Here is a 20,692-nt window from a genome sequence, read left to right as displayed (position 1 = left end):
GCAGACCCCACCTCCTTCCCACTGAGACACCGTCCTCCTTCCTCTCTTGTTGCTGATTGCAAGGAAGCACCATCTTGGTGATACTCCAGCCTCATCCCATCACTTCCTGGCCCCCTCCAGGAGACCTTCAGACTCCTTATTGAGCAGCATCTGGGATGTCACCACCTTCTTGGGACCATCCCCTGGCCCTCTGCCCTTCAACTGGGGACACCAATGAGGCAGCTTCCAGAAGCAATCCCAGGCCCATGAGCACTGACATCCCCAAAGCCTAGATCCTGGGGGCTTCCTACTCCCCCTCCCCCAGTCCTGGTCTCAGGAAGCCTCTGACTCTCGGAGACCACTCCCGCTGTCCCTAAATTCCCCAGATAATTTCCTTTTTCAGAACTTAAGTGCTGCTTAAGGTCAGTATCCTGATAATATAAGTAGGTGAGTGTGGTTTGTATTTTCTAGACCGTGAATTCCTGAGGGGGCAAAGAACTTTCTAGTTTCCAACTTTCTACCTGCCTGGACACAGGGAACACTCTTTCCTGATTGATAGGACTGCCCTGGAGCAGTTTTTGAACACAACTTTTTCTCTGTAGTTGAATTTATCAGTGGAGGCAGGGACGAAGGGGTGGGTACGTCTGACCACCAGCCCTTGCCGCGTATTTCTGCTCCATTCTCGGCATGTCCGTCGGCCCTTTCTCACTACAGAGCCAGATACTTGAATGCAGGGACTTTGTGTCATTCCTCTTTGTATCCCCACTGCCCAGCAAAGCTCCACAAATATTTAATAAGGCAATGAGCTTACAGATTGGGTGAATTCCTGAACAAATATCAGAGGAGAGTGGTGACAGGGAAATCAAGAGGGAAGTGAAAGACACCCTGGCCAGGACAGCACTGCTGCCAAAGATGCCTGGCAGTTGGGTCTGCTGGGACTTGGTTTACTGGGACAGTCTCTTCTGTTTTCTGCTGGGTCTCTATACATGTGAGCTCACTCCAAGAGCAATACCACAGTTAGCTACTCAGAGCCCCTGCCTGAAGAGAAATCCCAAATCCAACCTCTCCTGCTCGGTTGGTGACCGTCGAGCAATGCTCTGATTCCACTTTTCATTCATGGTCATGGCCGGGTCTTCACCCAGAGCACTGGCTGGTGCCACTTGAGGGGTTCTCTGGGCCCAAGAGTAGTTCCCCCAGCGCCCTGTGGTCAGGGAGAGGAAAAGTGGCAGTTGGTTCTGCCAGAGTTTCTCCAGCAGCCTTGCAGGGGTTCTCGGGGGAGGCGGGGTTCTCCCTGGCCCCCTCTGCTACCTAATCTCCGATGTGTCTGTGACTACCATGCTGCAGGCAGCCTCCCCAGAGGAGGCAGTGAGGCAGCCCCATCTCCTCCTCCTGTGAGCCGTTTCTGAGCCTCCCTTGCACCCTAGTTTTCCCTGGAGAAGTGGCCTAGGGTGGAGTTTGAAGGGGCCAGGAAGGCCCCAAGCCCGCCCCTCCCCTGGGCTCCATACTGGATGCCTAACTCTCCACCATTAGGGCGCCATTTCCTGGCCATTTTCAACTGATCCCTATTCACTTACCATTTCTTTCTGAAAAGGATGCCTGGTCCCCATCCTCCCACTGCACCTTTTGGGATTTTCTTGTTATCAGGACTGGGAGGTTGGGGGCAGGGGATAAGGGGACAAAAGAGGGAAGGACATTTTGGGCTTTCTGAACTGCCTGGCCAGCCCCCTTTGCTCCCTGCCCCTGCTTGGTCTCCCTCTCAGCGATGACCTGGAACAAGAGCCTGCCTTGCACTGCCCGGCCAGCCCCACCAGCCCTGGCCCATGCAGGCCACTACTTCTGCATTTCAGCCCTGGCCATGCCTCCCCGTCCCATCGCCCCCAGGTCCCCACCGCCCTGCCCTCCCTTCCCTGCCCCTGTCCTTGGCTTCCCATCATGTCCCCTGCCTTTTAGCCTCACTGCCCCTGTCCCGCCAAGGATTCCCTCTCCTCCGTTGTTCTCCTTTCTCCCTGTAGCTTTCTCCGCCCCGTCCACCCACCCGGGTGCTTGGCCCTTGGGATTTCTCCTGTCCTCCTGCGTAGCCGTCTCTCAGTGGCTCACTTTTCTTTCGCGGAACCTGAGGCTCAGCCAGGTAGGGGTGGTGGCGTCAATGGCAGCACATGACTTGACAGAGGAGGCCTGACACCCTTGCTGCCCTGGGGGGCCGCACCCCCCCTCCTCCCTTTGGTGTCCTCCAGCAGTCATCTTGACTATGGTTCATGTACCATCATATCTATCTGTATATTATATATTTGCAACAGCTACAACTTCTTTTTAAGAGCCTCCTAATCCCGGAAACGTTTGTGCACGCGCCCAAGTTATTCGACGGTCTCCGGGAACCCTTGCTCCCTTCTAGGCCAGCGGGAGACACAGGTGCCTCCGTCCATGTCCGGGAGCAGCGGCGTCCCGCAGGAGCGCAGGGCTGCGAGTGAGAGGGTGGGTGAGAGGGTGGGGACCCACGGGGGCCCAGCCTGCGCCCCCCCCACCCCGCCCAGCGGCAGTTGCTCCAGGGTTTCCTGGGCAGCCGGGCAGGGCTCCGACCGCGTGCTTTGGCGGTTGGCCTGCGGAACATCCACTTCTCCCATGGAGTTCCTGGGTGCAAAACTCTCCAGAAGACGGGGCTTCTAAATGGCGCAGCGCAGGCTTCTTGTTCCAGACCAGGCTGCCGTCCCCACACTGAGCCCAGGGAGCCACTGATGCCACAGTTGCTGGGATTCCGGCTCCTTGCGGCAGCCCGGGCACCCGAAGGAAGGGCGTGTGGAGGGGCCTGGGCTGGAGATGCAGGGGCCCGGGAAAGCGCCTGCCTTTGCCTAGAAATTGCGTGCTCCTTCCAGATGCCGCCCTCTGTCAGAGATGTGATGTCCCAGCCGTAAAGGTTCCTTCCCAGGACGAAAGTCTGGCTCCTATTAAGCTACCATTTCTTTGTGGGGAAGACACGTGTGAAGCTCTGTCCCTTGATGTGAGTTGTCAGGGCCCCCTTCAGACCAGTGGCCCAGGGAAGGGGAGGCGAAGAGGACGGAGGGACGTGCCCTGTGCACTTGAGAGGCTGGGAGGGCTGGAGAAAGGATCTGAAAACACCCCAGACTTCTCATATGGGCTGGGATCCTTCCGAAACATCATCTTACCTTCCCAGATGAGCTTTTCCCAAAATCCACGTCCATGAGGCTGGGCCACGGGGCTCTTACTCCAGGTGGGCTCCTAGTACAGAGGCGACATCCTGATGCCCCTGTGTTCTCCCCTGTAGACCCTCCCGGCAACAGTTCCCAGAAGCCACGACATGTCCCTGCAGCTGGAGGCTTTCAAAGGGTGACCCAGGAGGCATCGTCTGCCCAGTGTGGTCTGAGGAGAAAGGAAGGTAGGTGGCAGGGCTAAGTCAGTGCCCTGAAAGCCAACATTCCAGTTTCTTCGCTTCCTCCCCTCTCCATTTCCTGAACCTGGATGCTGCCTGGGTCGTGGGAGGGATGGGATGGAGGACCCTACTCATTAAAAAGTCCAGCATGCAGCCTCTCCAGTGCCTCAGTTTCCCCTTTTTCATTTCCAGGTGTGGCTCCTGCATCCTTACTTATTCCTGCCTTTTCCTGAGATGACATGTATTGTCCTTTTAAGAACTGTAAATCAGAGGGGCCTCTTTGGATGAGACCCGAAAGCATAATCAGCTGCTCACTGCTGAGACTACTTCCTCCCTCCAGGCTCTGCACCCCTGGAAGCTCACTCTGCCCTTCCTTATCCTAGATAGTCTCCTGACTTTTGTTTCCGTTTCTGCCTCTGATCATGGCTTCTCTCCTTCTGCTGTCTCTCGTTGGAAACCATCTTTCCACAGCTTCCCAGTGAGTATGGGTTACAGGTGTGTGATGATGATGGTGCATGCTGTCCCCAGAGTGGCTGGGTGGCCTTGGCCAATCTTTCATGTACCCAAATGTGTTCTGTAAATAATCTTTTCTATGTGCACCATGAAGGGACAAAGTTTAGAAAGCACTGCTCTCTTTCTTACTCATTCTCTCTTTTCTTTCCCCTCCAACATCTGGACGTCTTTCTGTGGGTGCCATCCTCTTATCATCCTCTTTTTCTTTTGTTTACAGAGAAGATGGGATCCCCCCAAGTCAAGGAAGGAGCCAGAGGAGTCAAAGGACGAGGACACCATCTGCCTCCACACAGGTGCAAAGCACAGCAGCTCAGAAGACAAAAAGGAGAAGCACTTGGCTTTACCCAGACTGCTGTCCCTGACTTTCAGGAATCTTGGTCCCAGTAGTGCCCCCACCCCAAATCTCTTCCACTAGCCATCATGACGGGGGCTAAGAGCCTAGGGCACTAGCCTCATATCCCTTTTCCCTTACCACCTGGCCCTCAATAGGAAAGTAAAGAAATGGCTCAGAGGACCCCCTGGTCCTTCAGGTTTCAGTCCTGCCAGCGTCACAGCCCCCTCCCCCACCTCTGCACTACTCCTAAGAGAGACCCCTCCTCACCAGCCTCTTGGCGTGTAATGCTAGCCCTGGAATGCTGTCTTCATGGCATCTACTCAAAGCCAAACCCCAACATTTACTTGTTTCTCAATCCTGGGCTAAGACAATGCTCTCTTCGTTGTCTCCTTATCTCTTTCACTTGAGCTCTTGGAGGGTAAGACACTATGTTTCTCATGCATTTCTGGGTCCCTGGTGTTTAGCCCAGAGCTTAGCATGCATGCCCAGCACAAACTTTTCTTAATAAAATAATTTTAAAATGCTGTACACAAATATTGAATTTCTTTTCTGAAATTAGAAAAAAAGAAGCTGGAGGCAAGCCTGTGGGCAATCCTGGTGTGCTCAGGAAGAAAAATAAGGGGGGTGGGGACAGTGGGATGCAGACCGTGGGACAGGCATGTGTGCATGCAGATGGGAATTTAAAAACCAAATGTGCCTGCTGGGGCAGAGTTGTTGAGACTCAGCACACACAAGGCAGATCCTGAGGGTGCTTCATGCATTTCAGATTCAGGGATCCCATATACCTTGAAGCAACCTATCATGAGTAGTAGTTGTTGCTAAAACACTGGAAAAAGACAAATCTCTACAGATTCTGATCAAAGAGGAATTTCATTCTCCGTCGAGGTAAGGCTTTAGGAACTGTTGTGGAAATGGAACTGGGATTTAAAATATTTATCAACCTGCTGTCTCTATGCAACTTTATGCTACACTATTCCACTTCCATTTTGTGCAGAGCAATGTCTGGGCTAGGTTTCTAGTTATGGATTCAAAAGCTAGAATCTTAAAAGCTGTTTCTGGGTCTCCAACTGCATAAGTTTCCAAGTGAGATGAAAATGTGAATGAATTAGCTTCTGCAGCCAATGGCTGTATGTGTGAGGGCTCATGCGTGTGCATGCACACACGTGTATGATCTGAGCTGGGAGGTGCTGGTGTGTTGGATTCAATGCTTCCTACACAACTGTAGTCATGATGCTGTTACATCTATTGCCTCCCCTGCTAGAGATTGCCCGGGGGTTCCCCATGTTGGTAGTGGCTATAGAGACTATGGTGTTGACAAGGATGTTAACACCAAGTCTAAGCAGAGAGGGAGAGAGCACAGAGATTGATAAGTGGTGACTGACACAGAGGTCCCTGTGGCCTGTGGAGTCTGGTTCTTCCATATCTTCCCCATGGTATCCCTCTTCCCTATCCTCATTGCCAGGATCTGGATTTGGACCATTCGCTCTTCCCTAAACCTTCTAAACCTACTTCCCCACCATTCTCCACATTGTCCCGAGACTGGTCTTTCCAGAAACTAACTGCGCACGATCAAGTTACTCACAAGCTGAGAGCCACATGGCACTTTCCACCTCCCTGGCTCACTGGAGTTCCAGTCCCTGTTTTGTCTTAGCCCATCTCTCCATCCGTCCTCCCCAGTCCCAACCACACAGGACTACTCAGCATTCCCCAACGCCAGCCTCGTGTACATCATGGCCTTTCTTCTCCACCTGGTGGACGCCTAACCATCCTTCAAGGTCCAGCCCAATCTCCCCCATTCTGTAGGGATGGTGACCTTTATGTGTCATCTTGCCTGGGCCATAGTGTCCAATAATTCAATTGAGCACTACTCTAGATGTTGTTGAGAGGGTATTTTGCAGATGTGTTTAACATCTACGGTAAGTTGAATTTAGGTAAAGGAGATTATCTTTGATAATCTGGAAGGACCTCATCAGCAGTCAGTTGAAGGTCTTAATAGCAAAAATTGGGTTTTCTGGAAGAAGAAGAAACTTTGCCTCAAATCTGCAGCATCAGCTCCTGCCTGAGAGTTTCCTGTTGGTCTGCTGACCTGCCCTGCAAATTTAGGATTTCCCAGTCTGATCCCACCATTATTTAAAACAATTACTTAAAGTAAACTCCTCCTACATCTCCATCTATCTGTGGGTCTATCTATCTATTATGTATCTATCTTACTGGTTCTGTTCTGTTTTGTTTTGTTTTTTTCTAGGAAATGCTAACTGATACATATTGTCATTTGCAAAATTAAGTAAGGCATCATCTGGATTCATCAAGCACTTGGTATTTATAATTCTTAAATGATTTATTTATTATTTTTGTCAGTAGACTATAAGTGAAGAGATTGTGCCTCATTTTTGTTAGGGTCCCTGAAGTCTATCAGGGTGTCTGCTCCATCATACTGTCTGCATCAGTACTTGCAGAGATAGCAGAGCAAGCATGGATTTTGTGGATCTTAGTCCACAAAGTCGGGGGCATCAGAAGTGTCATATTATTTTCTTTCAGCCTCCCTCTGAGCACCCCTGCTGCTAGAATGGTAGGGTGTTTCATCTCAGTCACAACTGGAGATCTCCCCTTCTCAGAGTTGTGCAAGAATCCCTGCATCTCAAGGAATCACAGAGTGTTGGGAGGACCCCTCAGGTCGTTTATCTCAGGAGACCGATGTTGTTTCTCCAATGTCCATATCTGAATACACATGGTCCCATGATGCCTTGGATCAGAGGTGTTGCCGATTTTGTTCCATGCTTGGGTTGTCCCTGTGCCTGGGGTCTGGAGACTCTGGTGAGCCACACAGCTGTCCTTCTTGGAGGTCTCTGTACCTCCACCTCCAGGGAGCCTACTCCACCCTAAACTTAGGATCCACTGACATTTATCTCTTAATTGCATAGGCAGAGCTTCTTTCTCCTTTTGATCCATTAAGCTAATCCTTCCCTTTCCGTCTTTGGAACAAGGAAGCATCATCTTTTCTATGAATTTAAGCTTTTATAAAAGTCAGAAGAGCTGCTGATTTTAAGTAGCTCCCTGCAAAAATCCCTGTAGCAAGAAATTCCAAAGGGCCTGAGAGATCAAACACAGATTGCTTAATAAACTATGGTCATATAGATAATTATCTATCCATCTCTCCACTGAAACATCCATAACTTTCTAGAATGATAGCTATAAAAACGATAGTGAAATCAAGGAATTTTTTCCTCCATTTATTTGCCCATATTTTCTAAATGTTTTATAATAAACATATATTGCTTTGGTAATGTGAGAAACTCTCATTAAACAAGAAGACAGTCAGAAGGTCAAAAGCAATTTCTAGAGTCCAAAGACTCAGGATCAAATTCCGGCTTTGCTGCTTACTTGCTCTATGACTCGTAAACCTCAGTTTGCTGATCTGTTAAAATGGGATAATACCAAATTTCTGTTTTCTGAATCAAATGAGCCAGTATGTACAAAGTTTTTGGCACATCCTGGTACCCAGCATGTCTTTAGTACATAGTCACAACTCTTAAATCTGCTATGCTGTGAGTTTGAGAGCAAGACTGAGTGTCTTTCCTCCTTTATCTCCCACATTTAGGAAGAACCCGGCTCATGGAAGATAATAAAAATTTATTTGTTAAATGAATGACAGAATGAAGAATTTATTTTATCAATGTCCCAATCACTAAATCTGTTAGTCCAAAAATTAGATCATTGTCTGTACTGAATACGTTCACCTAAAGCCCCCGTTGGATTGTAAATATGTACGTATGTATTTTTAAACAGATTGGCCTTTCTGTGTATGACATGTTTGGAAAGCCTTGAAGGACCTGGGTGAATTATTTCATGTCACCTGTTATAAGCCCAACCATGCTCATGTTCCTTTTTCTGTTTATGTTTTTATGACTTTCTAATTATCCCAGCATGCATATCATATCTCTGTTTATAACTGACACCATGACACAGTTAGTTGCATAGTACCTGTGAGTTTTTCTGCTTGGGATTTGACATCGGTACTCATGGAGGGAGTGAGAAATCATAATCAAAAGCTTGAAAAGTGACCAAAATCTAAGATACACCACTACCCAATATTTCCAGGTCCTGGTCTGAGTGGTCCATTCAGCTTAGCAGAAACACACAGTCTGCTCTACATTTTTTGAAAATATGTCTGTACTATTTATCTATTGATTCATAACAAATTTCCACAACTTAGTTGCTTAAGAACATATATAGCCAAGATCTCACAGTTTCTGTGGGGCAGGAATCTGAGCAGGAATTACCTGGGTCCTCTGGCTCTGGGTCTCACCGTGCTGCAGTGAAGGTGTTGGCCAGGGCTGGGGTAACTGTTGAGACTTGTCAGTGAAAGGAGCCACCTCCAAGGTCATGGGGCCGTGGGCAGGACTCATTTCCTTGCTGAGGGCTGCTGGCTGGAGGTACCTGCAGTTCCTGACCACGTGGGCCTCTCCTTAGGGAGGCTTACTCCATCAGAGCCACAAGGCAGAGAGCCTATAGAGTCTGCTAGCAAGACAGAAGGTACAATTTTATATAAAATTATCAGGGAATTAACAACCCATCACCTGTGCCATATTCTATTGGTTAGAAACAAGTCACAGGCCCTGTCCATGCTTAAGGGGAGGGAATATATAAGGGCATGAATACCAGCAGGTGAGGATTCTTAGGGGCGTCACCTACGAGCCTACCAGCCACAGTGCTCAAAGGGATTGATTGAAAACTCATGTATGGTCAAAACCAGTTCATTATAACTCACAGTCTGATCATAGTCAAGTTGTAAGAATGTGACAAGATTGACCGTATGTGACCCATTACTTTCTGCTGTGAGAATGTTGTTGAAAATACCATTCTTGTTGGCATTCAGTGCTCCTAGATGAGGTTCCATGGAGCGACCATTTTGAAATTTACTTCTAGAAAAGACTCAGCTTCCCCTGAAAACTGGAAGAAATTAATAACCATCAGTCCCTTTTCACACTGATGTCCTGGAGGCTTTTCTAGAATAACTATAACACTTACCTTTTCTATTTCACATTTATTTCTTGACCCAGACTCTTCTTTTTCTTGCACATGCTTTATTTTTTATTTATACTTTATACTTTATTGGAAGCCACCTAATTGAGGTGGGCTATAAATTCAAGAGGGCCGAGTTTGAGTGGCCTCCATCTCAAGATGGGAAATTAACGACAGTCGTAACTGTCATACAGGGTTGTTAACAAACAAAAGACACAGGCAAGTGCTTTAGAAACTGGGAAGTAAGTATGAGCGGTTATTATTCTAATTTTTATTTAAAGAGCTGGAGACAAGGTTCAAGTTTTATTCATCTGTTTATCTCCAGTACAGGCCTGCAGTCCGGGCTGGCTTCTGTGCTGTGACTATCAGACTCAGGCTCTCACGAATGAAATAGCAAGACTATTTCCCACAGCAAACTCTGCTATTGGAACTCGCTTTCTTCAGTAATGTGGACATTCCGCACCAGCAACATTTATATTGTCGCAAACCAAAGATTTCGCAATCTGTCGCAAACCAACCATTTTAATTTCGTTTGGAATTTGCAGGTAGGTCAATAACATTTTTTCTAAATTTTTCGTTTTCATTGTGGAATCAGAATTGAATCCAGAGAGACAATAAGCCATGTTCTATTTCAGTAAATTTTTAAAAGTATCAAACCCAAACCAGATCTCTGATTAATGATTTTAATACAGAGAATTTATTAGGTCTTTCCCATCCCATTTTCTTTGTAAAAATATCCATTATCTATCATTCCATAAAATATCTAAATTTTTATGACATTTGCCCTATCTGTTTATAATTGTCAATTTAGACCAACATCTCATTCCAATTTAGCTGGTTTTACTGATGCGCTTCGTCTTTGGATGGGTACATCCATCGCGTCTGATGTTAGAATCTTAATAGTCTCATATTTGGCGAAGGGGGGCAGGTGAGAGAAAAGGAAACTAGGATTTATGAAATGCCTCTACTATACCATCCCTTTTATCTACATTACCACATTCACTTATTGAAAAGACCTGGCGAGGTCTGCATTATTGCCCATTTTACACAGGGGGAACTGAGGCTCAGAGACTAAGACATTAGCCCAGGGTGCCCTGGCTGAGAAGGTGTGTGGCATCCACAGCTCACACTCTCTCCACTCTTCCTCATTCTTTTCACACTCTTTACCACACTGTCTTCTGGAAAGCAACCAGAGGCGTAGGTTTCCCACAGTCTCTGTAAGGCTGAGCAAATAGTGTGTTATCCATTTCCCCACCAAGCCACTCCACACTAATTACATTTACAACTACTATAGGAAGTTTGGTTCAGATAACATCTTTACTGTAATCCCATAATAGCCAGGGCATAGGTTTGATCTTCACTTTTGTCTCAGTTCATTTTATCGTACAGAATTATGACTCCAGGAAAACTAGTAGTCTCCAGAGAGAAGATTCTTAAGCTAAAATTGACAGACATGAGAAACCTCTTAAATATTGTCAGCATTTATAATTTAAAATTGTCACGTTTATTCAATATTGGAAAAGTATAAAAGGTGATCTTGGCTAAGCATTGTAACTTTTGGCCCCATCTATGCCAAATACACTATATCTTGTGGTATAATTTTAATCTCATATAATTAAAAAGTATTAATCTCGTAACACCAAAAAGGGTTTAAAGCCGACACTAATCATCATTTTAGAAGAAAATAAGCAGTGTTTCTCTCTCGTTATGTTGTTACCTACTAATTAATGGGATGAATCAAATTTCTCTGTTTCTTTAGATTTGCATGAGCTTAAAATACCTTTTTATCTGTATTAGGTAGAATGTCAAAACTAGCTTTTGGATTATTTTAAAGCTTGGTGAGATCACAAGGCTTCCCTGAAAATATGTCCTATCTTGACAATGCATTAAATCTTAAGAAAAGTTTAATTAACAAATGTCAGAATGTGTTTCTTCTAAAAAAGTGATATATTAACAATTCGTTTCTATCTCCTGAGTCTAACAACATCTTAGCCCTTAAACTAAAAAAGAGATATTTCACATCTTCACATGTCTTATGCTAACCAAAATCTGATGTTTTAAAATTAAAGTTACTTATAACCTAATACAGAACAAATATTTTAAGCATTGTACTGCTTTAGTTTGCTTTGAGATATACATTGTCTTTAATGTACAGACTATTAGTTTACCTAGTATATATCATTAGACACCAGTTCTAATTGCAGGGTTTTACACAGACCAGCTGTGGCTACAAAGCCAGTTTAAGATGTTCTATAACACCTCTGCACCTCACCTTCATCTTCTGGAAAATGAGGATAACTTATCTACCCTGTATACATTTTGGGGCATAGCAGAAGAAAAAAATTACATGTATAAAATCTTTGGTAGCTCTAAGAGGCCATGTTAATTGTTTATTTGTTCAGTTTATAATTTTTTCTAATTATATACATATGCAAGGACAAAAAAACACGGATAAAAGGGCAAATCAGCTGTATCTTATATCTCTAGTTTTAGAGGTCTTTGTTTCTTTTGAGTCTGTTTTCTGTGTTCAAATGAAATATACCCGGATGTGTGCTTTACAAACAAAGAATATAATGCCGTTTTGTGTTGTGTTTTTCCACTTAGTGATCTCCCACATTATTATTTTCTGTGCTGTATCAGTATTCCACATATCAAGTTTACTAAATGGGATCTCTATTTGCATATTTAACTTCTTTCTATTATTTCACTGTTACAAATAATGATATGGTAATCATCTGTGTAAATGTACCTTTGGACACATCTCTGATTATTTCCTTAAGATAGAGTCTTAAAAGTAAAATTGCAGAGCAAAGGGCATACAAATTTTTTGAATTTTGCTACATATTTTCAAATTGCCCTAAAGAAAGATTTTTCCAATTTACGCTATCACCAGCAAAGGATGAGAGGGCTGACTCGCCCCACACCCTTGTCAACACCAGGTATTTGCATTATTTTCAGTCTTAATGATGTTATTGTTATCATGATATATTTTTCAGTATTCCTGGTATCATTCTTTTCTTTTTCTTTCTTTTTTTTTTTTTTTTTATATCCTTTCTCACTTGGTGAGAAAATGCAGGTTGTGAAACTGGAAACTGGTACTCTTTGAACTAGAATTCCTTTCTCTGGAGGCTCAAAAAGCTATTTCCTAAAGAAATGTTGTTGCAGCTTTATAATTTTAAGCATCCCAATCACCACTGGTCCCTTGTAGGCCTTGGGCCTACAAGGACGTCTGTGCAGCCTACGGAGAACATTAATATATGTGGCGTTTCTTCTTATTCTCTTTGGCGACCTGTGCCTTTGGGATGTCTTTGAGGTGTTTGATGCTTTTTGTAACTGGAGTTATTGATCAGGGGAGCAAGAGGGAGTGCTAGCAACAGCCAGGCGAGAGTTTCTCCTGAGCTTGGGGTCGAAGGGGTCTGCTCACACTTCAGATAGTCTCACGAGTCTCCATGCTGGTGACAAGACTGATCCCGAAGGAAAAAATTCTTTATCTGGGCTGGAAAATCGGGGTAACCTGATATGTAATAAATGAAAGGAAAGCATTAGGTGACACGTTTATAGTCATAAAGGATTCATTTGATTTTGTGGTCACCTTGCTCTGCTATTAGATTTTTAATTTCAACAAGTGACATTTATAAGAATGCACTGGAAACACATGTCCTCTAGGACCATCGTTGTATCCAGCAATGCAGTTCCTCATGTTTCCTCTGCTTGTCTCCTTCTGGGAAAATGGCAGGATTGAACTTGGGGTCTTGGGGTTGGGTGGGGCCATGTGACTATATCTGGTCTATTAATTGTTAGAAGAGGTGACAAGAGTCACTTCTAGGCCAAGGTGTTGAACTATGCTGACCCACCAGCTTTCTCCCTCTCTGACATGGTGAGTGATAAGCAGCATTCCCGGTCCCCACATGGGGACAACATGGAGCAGAGCCTGCAGAGAGCCAGCGTAGGCCCTGAAGCAGGAACGAGAAATAAACTGGTATTGCTTGAGACACTGAGATGTTTGAGGTCCTTTGTTATGCAACATGACCTGGCCCACCTCAATATTTTGAAGGTTTTTCCTCCTAACGAACCTTTAACAACTATAGAACTTATAAAAATCATCATTGAACATATAAGAAGAACCGAATTTCTGGTGAAAGAAACATTAAAAATATCTTTAAAAGCTAAAATTATTTAAGCAGTTTCCAGTTCTGATTGTCAGTAGCAGCTTTTCTGACAATCACTTTTTCTACTCAGAACAAAATTTGGTATGCCAAATTAAAAAGTAAAGAAGAAAGAGTGGTAACATTTATTAAGTGCCTGCTATGTGCCAGATATAGGGCTAGATAATATATACATTTTATTTCATTTACGGCATCATAGTAACCATGGGAGGCAAATGACAAATTTTATACTTGCAAGCAGAGATGCCAGTTGGAAACTGCTACTGATAGTAACACTATTAGAGCATCCTTCCTGCTCTGGAGAGTGATTTAACTTCTCTCATTTACTTGTCAAAAATGAAGAAAAAGCAGACAGAAGAGGAGGAGGAAAAGGAGGAGGAAAAAAAGAGAATCGTTCATTATAGTTGAGGGTCAAACGCTTTGTTATAGTATGCGGAGTGTTTTAGGTTCCCTCTGCCTACTCTCTTGTCTGCTCATCTCTACCCCAAACTGTCGTGCTCTCTCTGGGACACACATGACAGCACTAATCAAAGCCATATGGACACAGCACATCAGGAATGCTGACCCATCTAACAGGCCAATCTCTTCAATGTCCTCCAAATACATCTTGCTTAATCCTATCTCAACCCTCTCATATCGTTCTTTCTCAGAGTAGTAATGTTAATAAACACACATCTCCACGTGGTGTTTTTCAGATCTCAAAGTCTGCCTCTTATCTTTGTAATATAGGAGATCATTTTTGTCTTAGTTATAAACCCTGGAGCATAGGAAAGATGGGAACTCCCTTCTTCCCTAAAGTGTTTTCCCATCTGCAAGATCCTCTTCAAGTCAAAACTCCTCTGTGAATCTTCCCTCTACCTTCTCCATCTGGATTAGCCTCTCTCTCATCGTACCTTCTGCAGCATGTGGTACCCTTTCAACCCTTGTTGCCCCGTAAGTGCTTTTAAACATTTGGAAGAGTGAGGGTTAGTGGAGAAAGAAATGCTTTTGAGACAGAGGCCGAGTTCGAAGCCCAGCCCTGCCACTCAATGGCGTAACTTTGGACAAATTGCCTCGGCTTCGTGCACCCTGGTTTGTTGATCTGTACATGGAGATAGTAGAAGCTACCTTGTTTGACTGTTACACAGATGAAACACGATAATGCACATAAAGGACTTTGCCCAAAGCCTGTCTCAAAAATGGCCACTCTCTCTCCTTCCTGGCAGTTCCTTGAAGGCAGAGACTTCATCCATAAACCCTTTTCATCTCTCATCCTCTGCTGCATTCACGGAATGCTGAACCCATATGGGAAGACACAATCAACATTCCCCGAGCTGAATCATATAGAGGCCAGTCCTCAGACACCACCCTCGGAGAAAAACTCCTCTGCGGGACCGTCAGCATCCAGACCTTGCTTGTCAATCAGGAATGTCCTTTGAAGTCCAGAGGCATCTTTGATACCGAGGAGTTAGAACCCAGCTGATACCCACGAATGTGTTTGGATCATACCAGATCCCAAAAGTGTGGGAAAAAGTCCTGGAGGTGGCCTGAAAACAGACTCCTTCTTGGTATCTGTTCCTCCATGTGTGAAAAACACCATGGGTAATTTTATCTGGAATAATAATAAAAAAAAACCCATATTCATTGCATCATTTGGTTAGGAAAGGACTGGTTGAAAGGAAGAATATTCACTCAAAATTAAGAAGCAAAATATATTTTCTGCTGCTGCCATGAGTTGTTTCTTGTTTTTGTTTTTGTGTTTTCTCATTTCCCTATTGATTTTAATTAATTTTGCCCTGAATTCTCTAGCTTTGTAAACTTGGAGAATTTTTTTAAAATTTAAATAAATAAAAAGAGCCTGCAAGTTTTCCCCAGATCACCAGCCTTTAATATTAAATTACTGTTTTCTGGCAGGATCATCTGCAAAACTCTGATTTTGTTTCTTCTTCTGTTCCCATCCTGATAATTGTGGCTGAATTCCCTTGTCTTTAATATGCCATATATTCTCCACCTGGCAAAGGATTCAGACAGATACAGATAATAAATACCCCGTAGACATACAGACAGAGAAACTGCTGTAATTGCTTTCATAATGACTCTGAGACATCAAAGGAAGGCAAATAATGGTATTTAACACTGTTTCCATTCTTTAGCTGAAATGTAATTTTATAGAGTTATTGTCAGGCAGGATGGTGAACGTACAAGTACAACTGTCATATTCGGCTCATATTAATTAGCTGCCCACGAGAGGGCCAGGCGAGTAATGGCAAAGTTCTCCTCATTTCAGATGGTCTGATATTCAGACAGAACCATAAGTACAATAGCTTGATTAACATAGTTGCTTAGATCAGGTTTTCCCTGCGAGTGTGTCAATTGGCATTTTGAAGAATCAATTAATTAGCACTCCAAATAATCCATTCTTGGGTTAATGAAAGTGTTTTGTACAGCTGCAAAAAATTACACGAAGAAAAACTAAACCTTTCCAAAGTGGCAATGAAAAAGATTTATCTTGGAAAACTATATTGTCCATTTCAAAATGCCACCGAAAATGTATATTTCCTTTTAAAGCCATGGAATTGACGTGCACAATTTTAACTATAATGTGTTCATCTTGGCTTAGAATAAGGCAAATGGTGGATGCTATGGTGGCACGGAAATCAGAACTTTTATTTTCACTATTTTGTCTTGTAATGGTGTTACTTAATTAGGGTAAGTCATGGCCAACGTTTTGCATATCATTATCCACTATTTTAAACAATTACTCTTTGAAGACAGTATGCTTATTAACATTTTTAAAATGCCAGTATCACACAGATATTGCTGCTTTTTAAAGCTTGAGATTTAATTCTAAGACAAATGAGAATTACACGTGAAAGTAGTAAATGCACATTTTCAACACAAAGTTTAAATTGTCAGAAAGCCAAACTGTGAAAACCTCAGACACCTTTGCCATCATTAAGATGATACTTGTGGCACACCTTATCAATTCTTGCTTCCACTTAAACAAAGTCCTAGTGTGATATTTTTCTTCCTTGACTTTCTTGGGATCCAAATTTTAAAGAAGCTACTTTCGTGGCAGAGCTTTCTTATCTCCGAAATGACCTTAATCAAGCCTATAAATGAATAATATCGTTTGATGATTTAGATCTCTTTAGCTTCCAAAACTTGGCATAAAGTATAGATGGTATTTATATAATAATTCCTCCTTCAGACACTTCTGCATTTATCAGCATCCCTGATATAAGTCATTTTAAAATCGTGTCCAAGGCCCTTCAAACAAAAGGTGTAAAATAAATATATTGAATGAGTTGTTCTATGAACTGAAAATAATTTGAAATTAAAGTAAGACTTTTATCCTGTGTGTGAGAGGTTTTATATTTTTTCTGGTAGTATGAAAAATGGGATTTCTAGTTACTAATAATGAGTAACTTCTCAATTCAGTCTCATTCATTGATATGATTATTGATTTAGGTCAAAATCAGCATACTTAAAACATACCAAAATAAGTGTTTTACTAATATCAGACATGGGTTGCTTTCTTTCCTTTATCTTAGTTTAGTTAATGTGTAATAAAATATTGGGATTTTGATGAGGCTGAAATGCATTTTGTTTCCTATTAATTTGCAGAGGAGAGTTGTAGAGCTAGTAACATGGAAACGGTATGTCTCAAAAGGGTGGATACATCTAGCATGTGTCAAAATCAAGAATACACAGGCAAAAAGGTAAACACAGAGAATTCAATAGGAACAAGATGCTCATGTCTTCCTATTAAGATTAAAAGTCCCCCAAACTTAGCCGTTTCCTTTCAGGTTTAATGAAGCCAATGATGTGGAGGATGAGCAAGAACCTTTGCTTCCCGAGTTGCCGAGGACACACCCTACACCTTCCCACTCCTCTTCCTTCCAGGTGACAAAACGCTGGGCCAGGGCTTGTTGCCTAAGACATTTGAATGGATACTGGTGAGAGTCAGCATCGCCTGTTTATGGCTTATTCTTCATTTTTAGATTCTCGTAGAAATGTAAAATGGCAAAGTTTCATTGTCGCTGCTCGCTGTGGACTTCAGCCAGAAACGAGATCTATTGCTTATTTTGCTAATCAGCTCCTTCCATATCTGCATGCTCATTTTCTGATAGCTGATGAGGCGACAAGGTCATTGGACGTACAAGTACTTATTTAAAAACAGACATGAGAGTGAGATGGAGGTTAGTTGGGTCTATCAGAGCTGTCAATCAATTAATGAAAATTATTGAGCAAGGACACTGTGGGGGAAGCGAACAGAAGGAAGGAAAATGACCATGGAGACACAACATAGGGAAAACGACAGAACTGACTAACTGTGCTCACGTGAGTGCTAAAAACAGACATGCTCACATCCCAAGTGAGAGACAGCTCTGAGAAACACAGCGACTGGAGTCTCTGCCACTCCAAAGGCTCAAAGGCTGACAGCACAGGGCTTTTGCCCAAAGGTATACCCTGAACAATGCTTTTTGTCAGATGTGGAGGGGAGAGGTGTCATGCTGGATGAATATTTTATTAATGTGCTAAAGACCTGTGGCCAAGATTTCAAGTAATTCAAAGGCACTATTATTCAGACCAAATTTGGGATAAATATAGGTCAAATAAGTACAAACAGTCCCCTTATTCAAGGAGAGGAAATAGTGAATTTCTACCTATAACTGTACAACAGACATGGGTAGCAAAACCAGACAATATCAGGAGGGGCTTAGAAATGCTCTCTAAATGGCCACCGAGTCACCTCTGTCCACCATGTGCTGGCACCAGACAAGCACATTTCACTTATCAGCACAGAAAGGAAATAATTCATACCTTGATCCTTAAGGGGAGAACGGAGGAATAAAAAATGTATAAAAGAGAGGACGGAGAGAAGGAGGAGGAGGAGAGAGAGAGAGAGACTGAGGAAAGTGGGGAGAAGGGGAGAAAAATAGCCAGTATGCTTGTGTGAATAAAAGATAGTGAGGGAGAAAAATGAAAAGGCTGCAAAGTCAAAAACGGGGAGATACTGACACCAAATCTCTGCAAAGCGTTCAAAATTCTCCAGCTGCCACGCTTTTAATTTGCTACCATTCTAATTAAAATGCAAATTAAATTTATAATTAGCATCAGCGCTTTCTAAAGAAACCTCCTTGCGCGCTGCACAAACATATGGGACGATGCTGTAGCGTAAAGTTTGTAAAACAGAAGTAATGCACAAAGTGGGGCGGGGGAGGGCTGAGGGTTTTTCTTTTTTTTTTTTCTTTTCCCTGGGAAACAAGTTTTATGCAGACTCAGGGCTGCCTTAAGGCAATGGCAACGGTTATAGAGGAGGACGGGAAGTGAGCGAGAGTCCCACTGCAACAAAAGGATTGCTGAATATGGAAGATGGGCTGGGCTGTGACTTTGTGTTGAATCAGGTGTCAAGGGTTACCCCACATGTCATCAGGATTGTATAGGAGATGCCAAAAGGCAAAAGGGGTCAAAGCTTCTAATCAAAAAGTCTATGGCCAAAATTAACCGCTGCTTGCTTCCAGATAATTAATTTAAAAATTGATGGGGAACAAAGTACCAAAATTACCTCATGATTCAGACACATATCATGTTTTCAAGGTAAACTGTCTCTCCAACTTGCTCTCCAGAGCTGAGGGGTGTGTGGAGACCCGGGAAACACATTAACCAAATGTGGAATATACGTGCGCCTAATTTGCAGCGGTGCTTCCTGAAGGGGCCAGTTTTCCCACCAGAATCTTTTAAACATAAGTATGTAAATCTGGTATTTCTGCCACTTTTCTTCGGAAATGTGGTTGTGCTCAGTGAGGCTCATGGTGCAGAAATAGCTCGGCCTGCAGCTGTAATAGGTGAAGAAGATTACCCGCGACAAATTCGCCCTTGTATTCGCCATGTTTTGGTTCAAGGGAATCTTTTTGAATTAAAAAAAAATCTGTGATCCTCATGGTAATTGTGCTTTACTTTTCAGTGGAGGACCCTACCTGCACCTAAGGTGTGTTTAATATTCCAGGGACTCTCCTTTATCTATTAAGCAGGCTCTCCATCAGATATTTTAAAATTTGAATGTAACAGGAATGAATATTTCATAGATGTGTGTTAAGCTGTTATTAAACTATAATGTAAAGCAGGATTGTAGGAATATTTTTATATGTCAAAAAGTCAATTAAAATGATAAGCCTGTAATATCACTATTGTGGTGCTGTGCAAAAATTCATTTCATATGCACGGGAGGTCCTCAACAACCCAGCATTTGGGTGTGAGGCAGGACTGTTACATATTCAGAGGCCTGTGTACTTCAATTTCATTAGTAACACTTAGGTCCGTTTTCGGCAGAGATTAAATGGAGAGCTATGGGGGATAAATCTTACCTGACTTGATTCTTATTTAGTGTTACAAAAACAGCATTAGGCATTCTTAAAGGTAGGTGCTTACCTAAATGCACTGCAGATTCATTTGGAAATAAATGTCAATCCCTAGGAGAGTAAGGTGTCCATAATAAAATCTGTAGTAAGGCTGTCACCGTTGTCTTGAGTTAAAAGTAATGTGGTGTCTGTTAAAGAAAAATATCACACAATACTGAAGACAGAGGAGGAAATTAAAACTATTTGGAACCATAATAATATATTACGTTTCAACAACACAGCTTCCTATTGTGGGCTTTAAAAGAAAAATAAATTTTGTACAGGGAGGTATCTTTTTTTTTTTAATTTTTCTGCTTGCATACTTAGGTAGGAATATTTAGAAATACAGTTGGTAGAATTATGTTAGAATGTCTTACAAGTTAAATGCTTTCCCAAACTTTTTTTGACCTTTAATTCTTCCCTGGGCAATGGCCATTGTCAAAAATGGGATGTTAAAAGATGATCTGCTTGACAGGTTTGACATAACTCAATTAATCAAGACTTCACCAAAGAAAGAAAAATAATTCTACCAATACGGTGATGAAAAGTGTCTTCTTGCATTCACAGAGTATAAGTTCCTTATTTTTTCCTGGTGTCTAAGGGGAATGCAGGCCTCCTAAATAAGTCTTCTGTGTGAGGGACAAAAGACTGAACACTGTGGCATAAAAGAATTTCTTTGTTTAATTTCTAATTGTTGTCCTTCTCTTATTCAGAAAATGAAGTCACCTTTGTCGTGGTTTCATGAACCGCTGGGTAATCAAAATTATTATGCCGCCACCTGTTGTCTGTTAATTATTCTGAGAAGATACTCATAAATCATAACACCGGACAATAAATCAAACTGTCAGTTCCCAGGTCAAAGGTTACCCATGAAAAGTTATAGGTCACCCACAGGGTGTGAAAGAGCAGG

At 42.9% G+C, this 20,692-nt stretch overlaps 1 protein-coding gene across 1 annotated transcript; it reads left to right on the top strand.

Moving 5' to 3' along the window:
* Nucleotides 1–2,711: 2,711 nt before the first annotated feature.
* Nucleotides 2,712–4,292, top strand: SPATA8 (spermatogenesis associated 8). Its single transcript, XM_012643673.1, has 4 exons — nt 2,712–2,884; nt 3,260–3,370; nt 3,836–3,842; nt 4,095–4,292. Exons 1-4 carry the CDS (start codon nt 2,712–2,714, stop codon nt 4,290–4,292), a joined length of 489 nt encoding a protein of 162 aa, XP_012499127.1.
* Nucleotides 4,293–20,692: the final 16,400 nt, after the last annotated feature.

Source organism: Propithecus coquereli, unplaced genomic scaffold, assembly GCF_000956105.1.
Source record: "Propithecus coquereli isolate 6110/MARCELLA unplaced genomic scaffold, Pcoq_1.0 Scaffold20, whole genome shotgun sequence".
Taxonomy (NCBI): Eukaryota; Metazoa; Chordata; class Mammalia; order Primates; family Indriidae; genus Propithecus; species Propithecus coquereli.
This window is presented reverse-complemented; position numbering and strand designations above follow the sequence as displayed.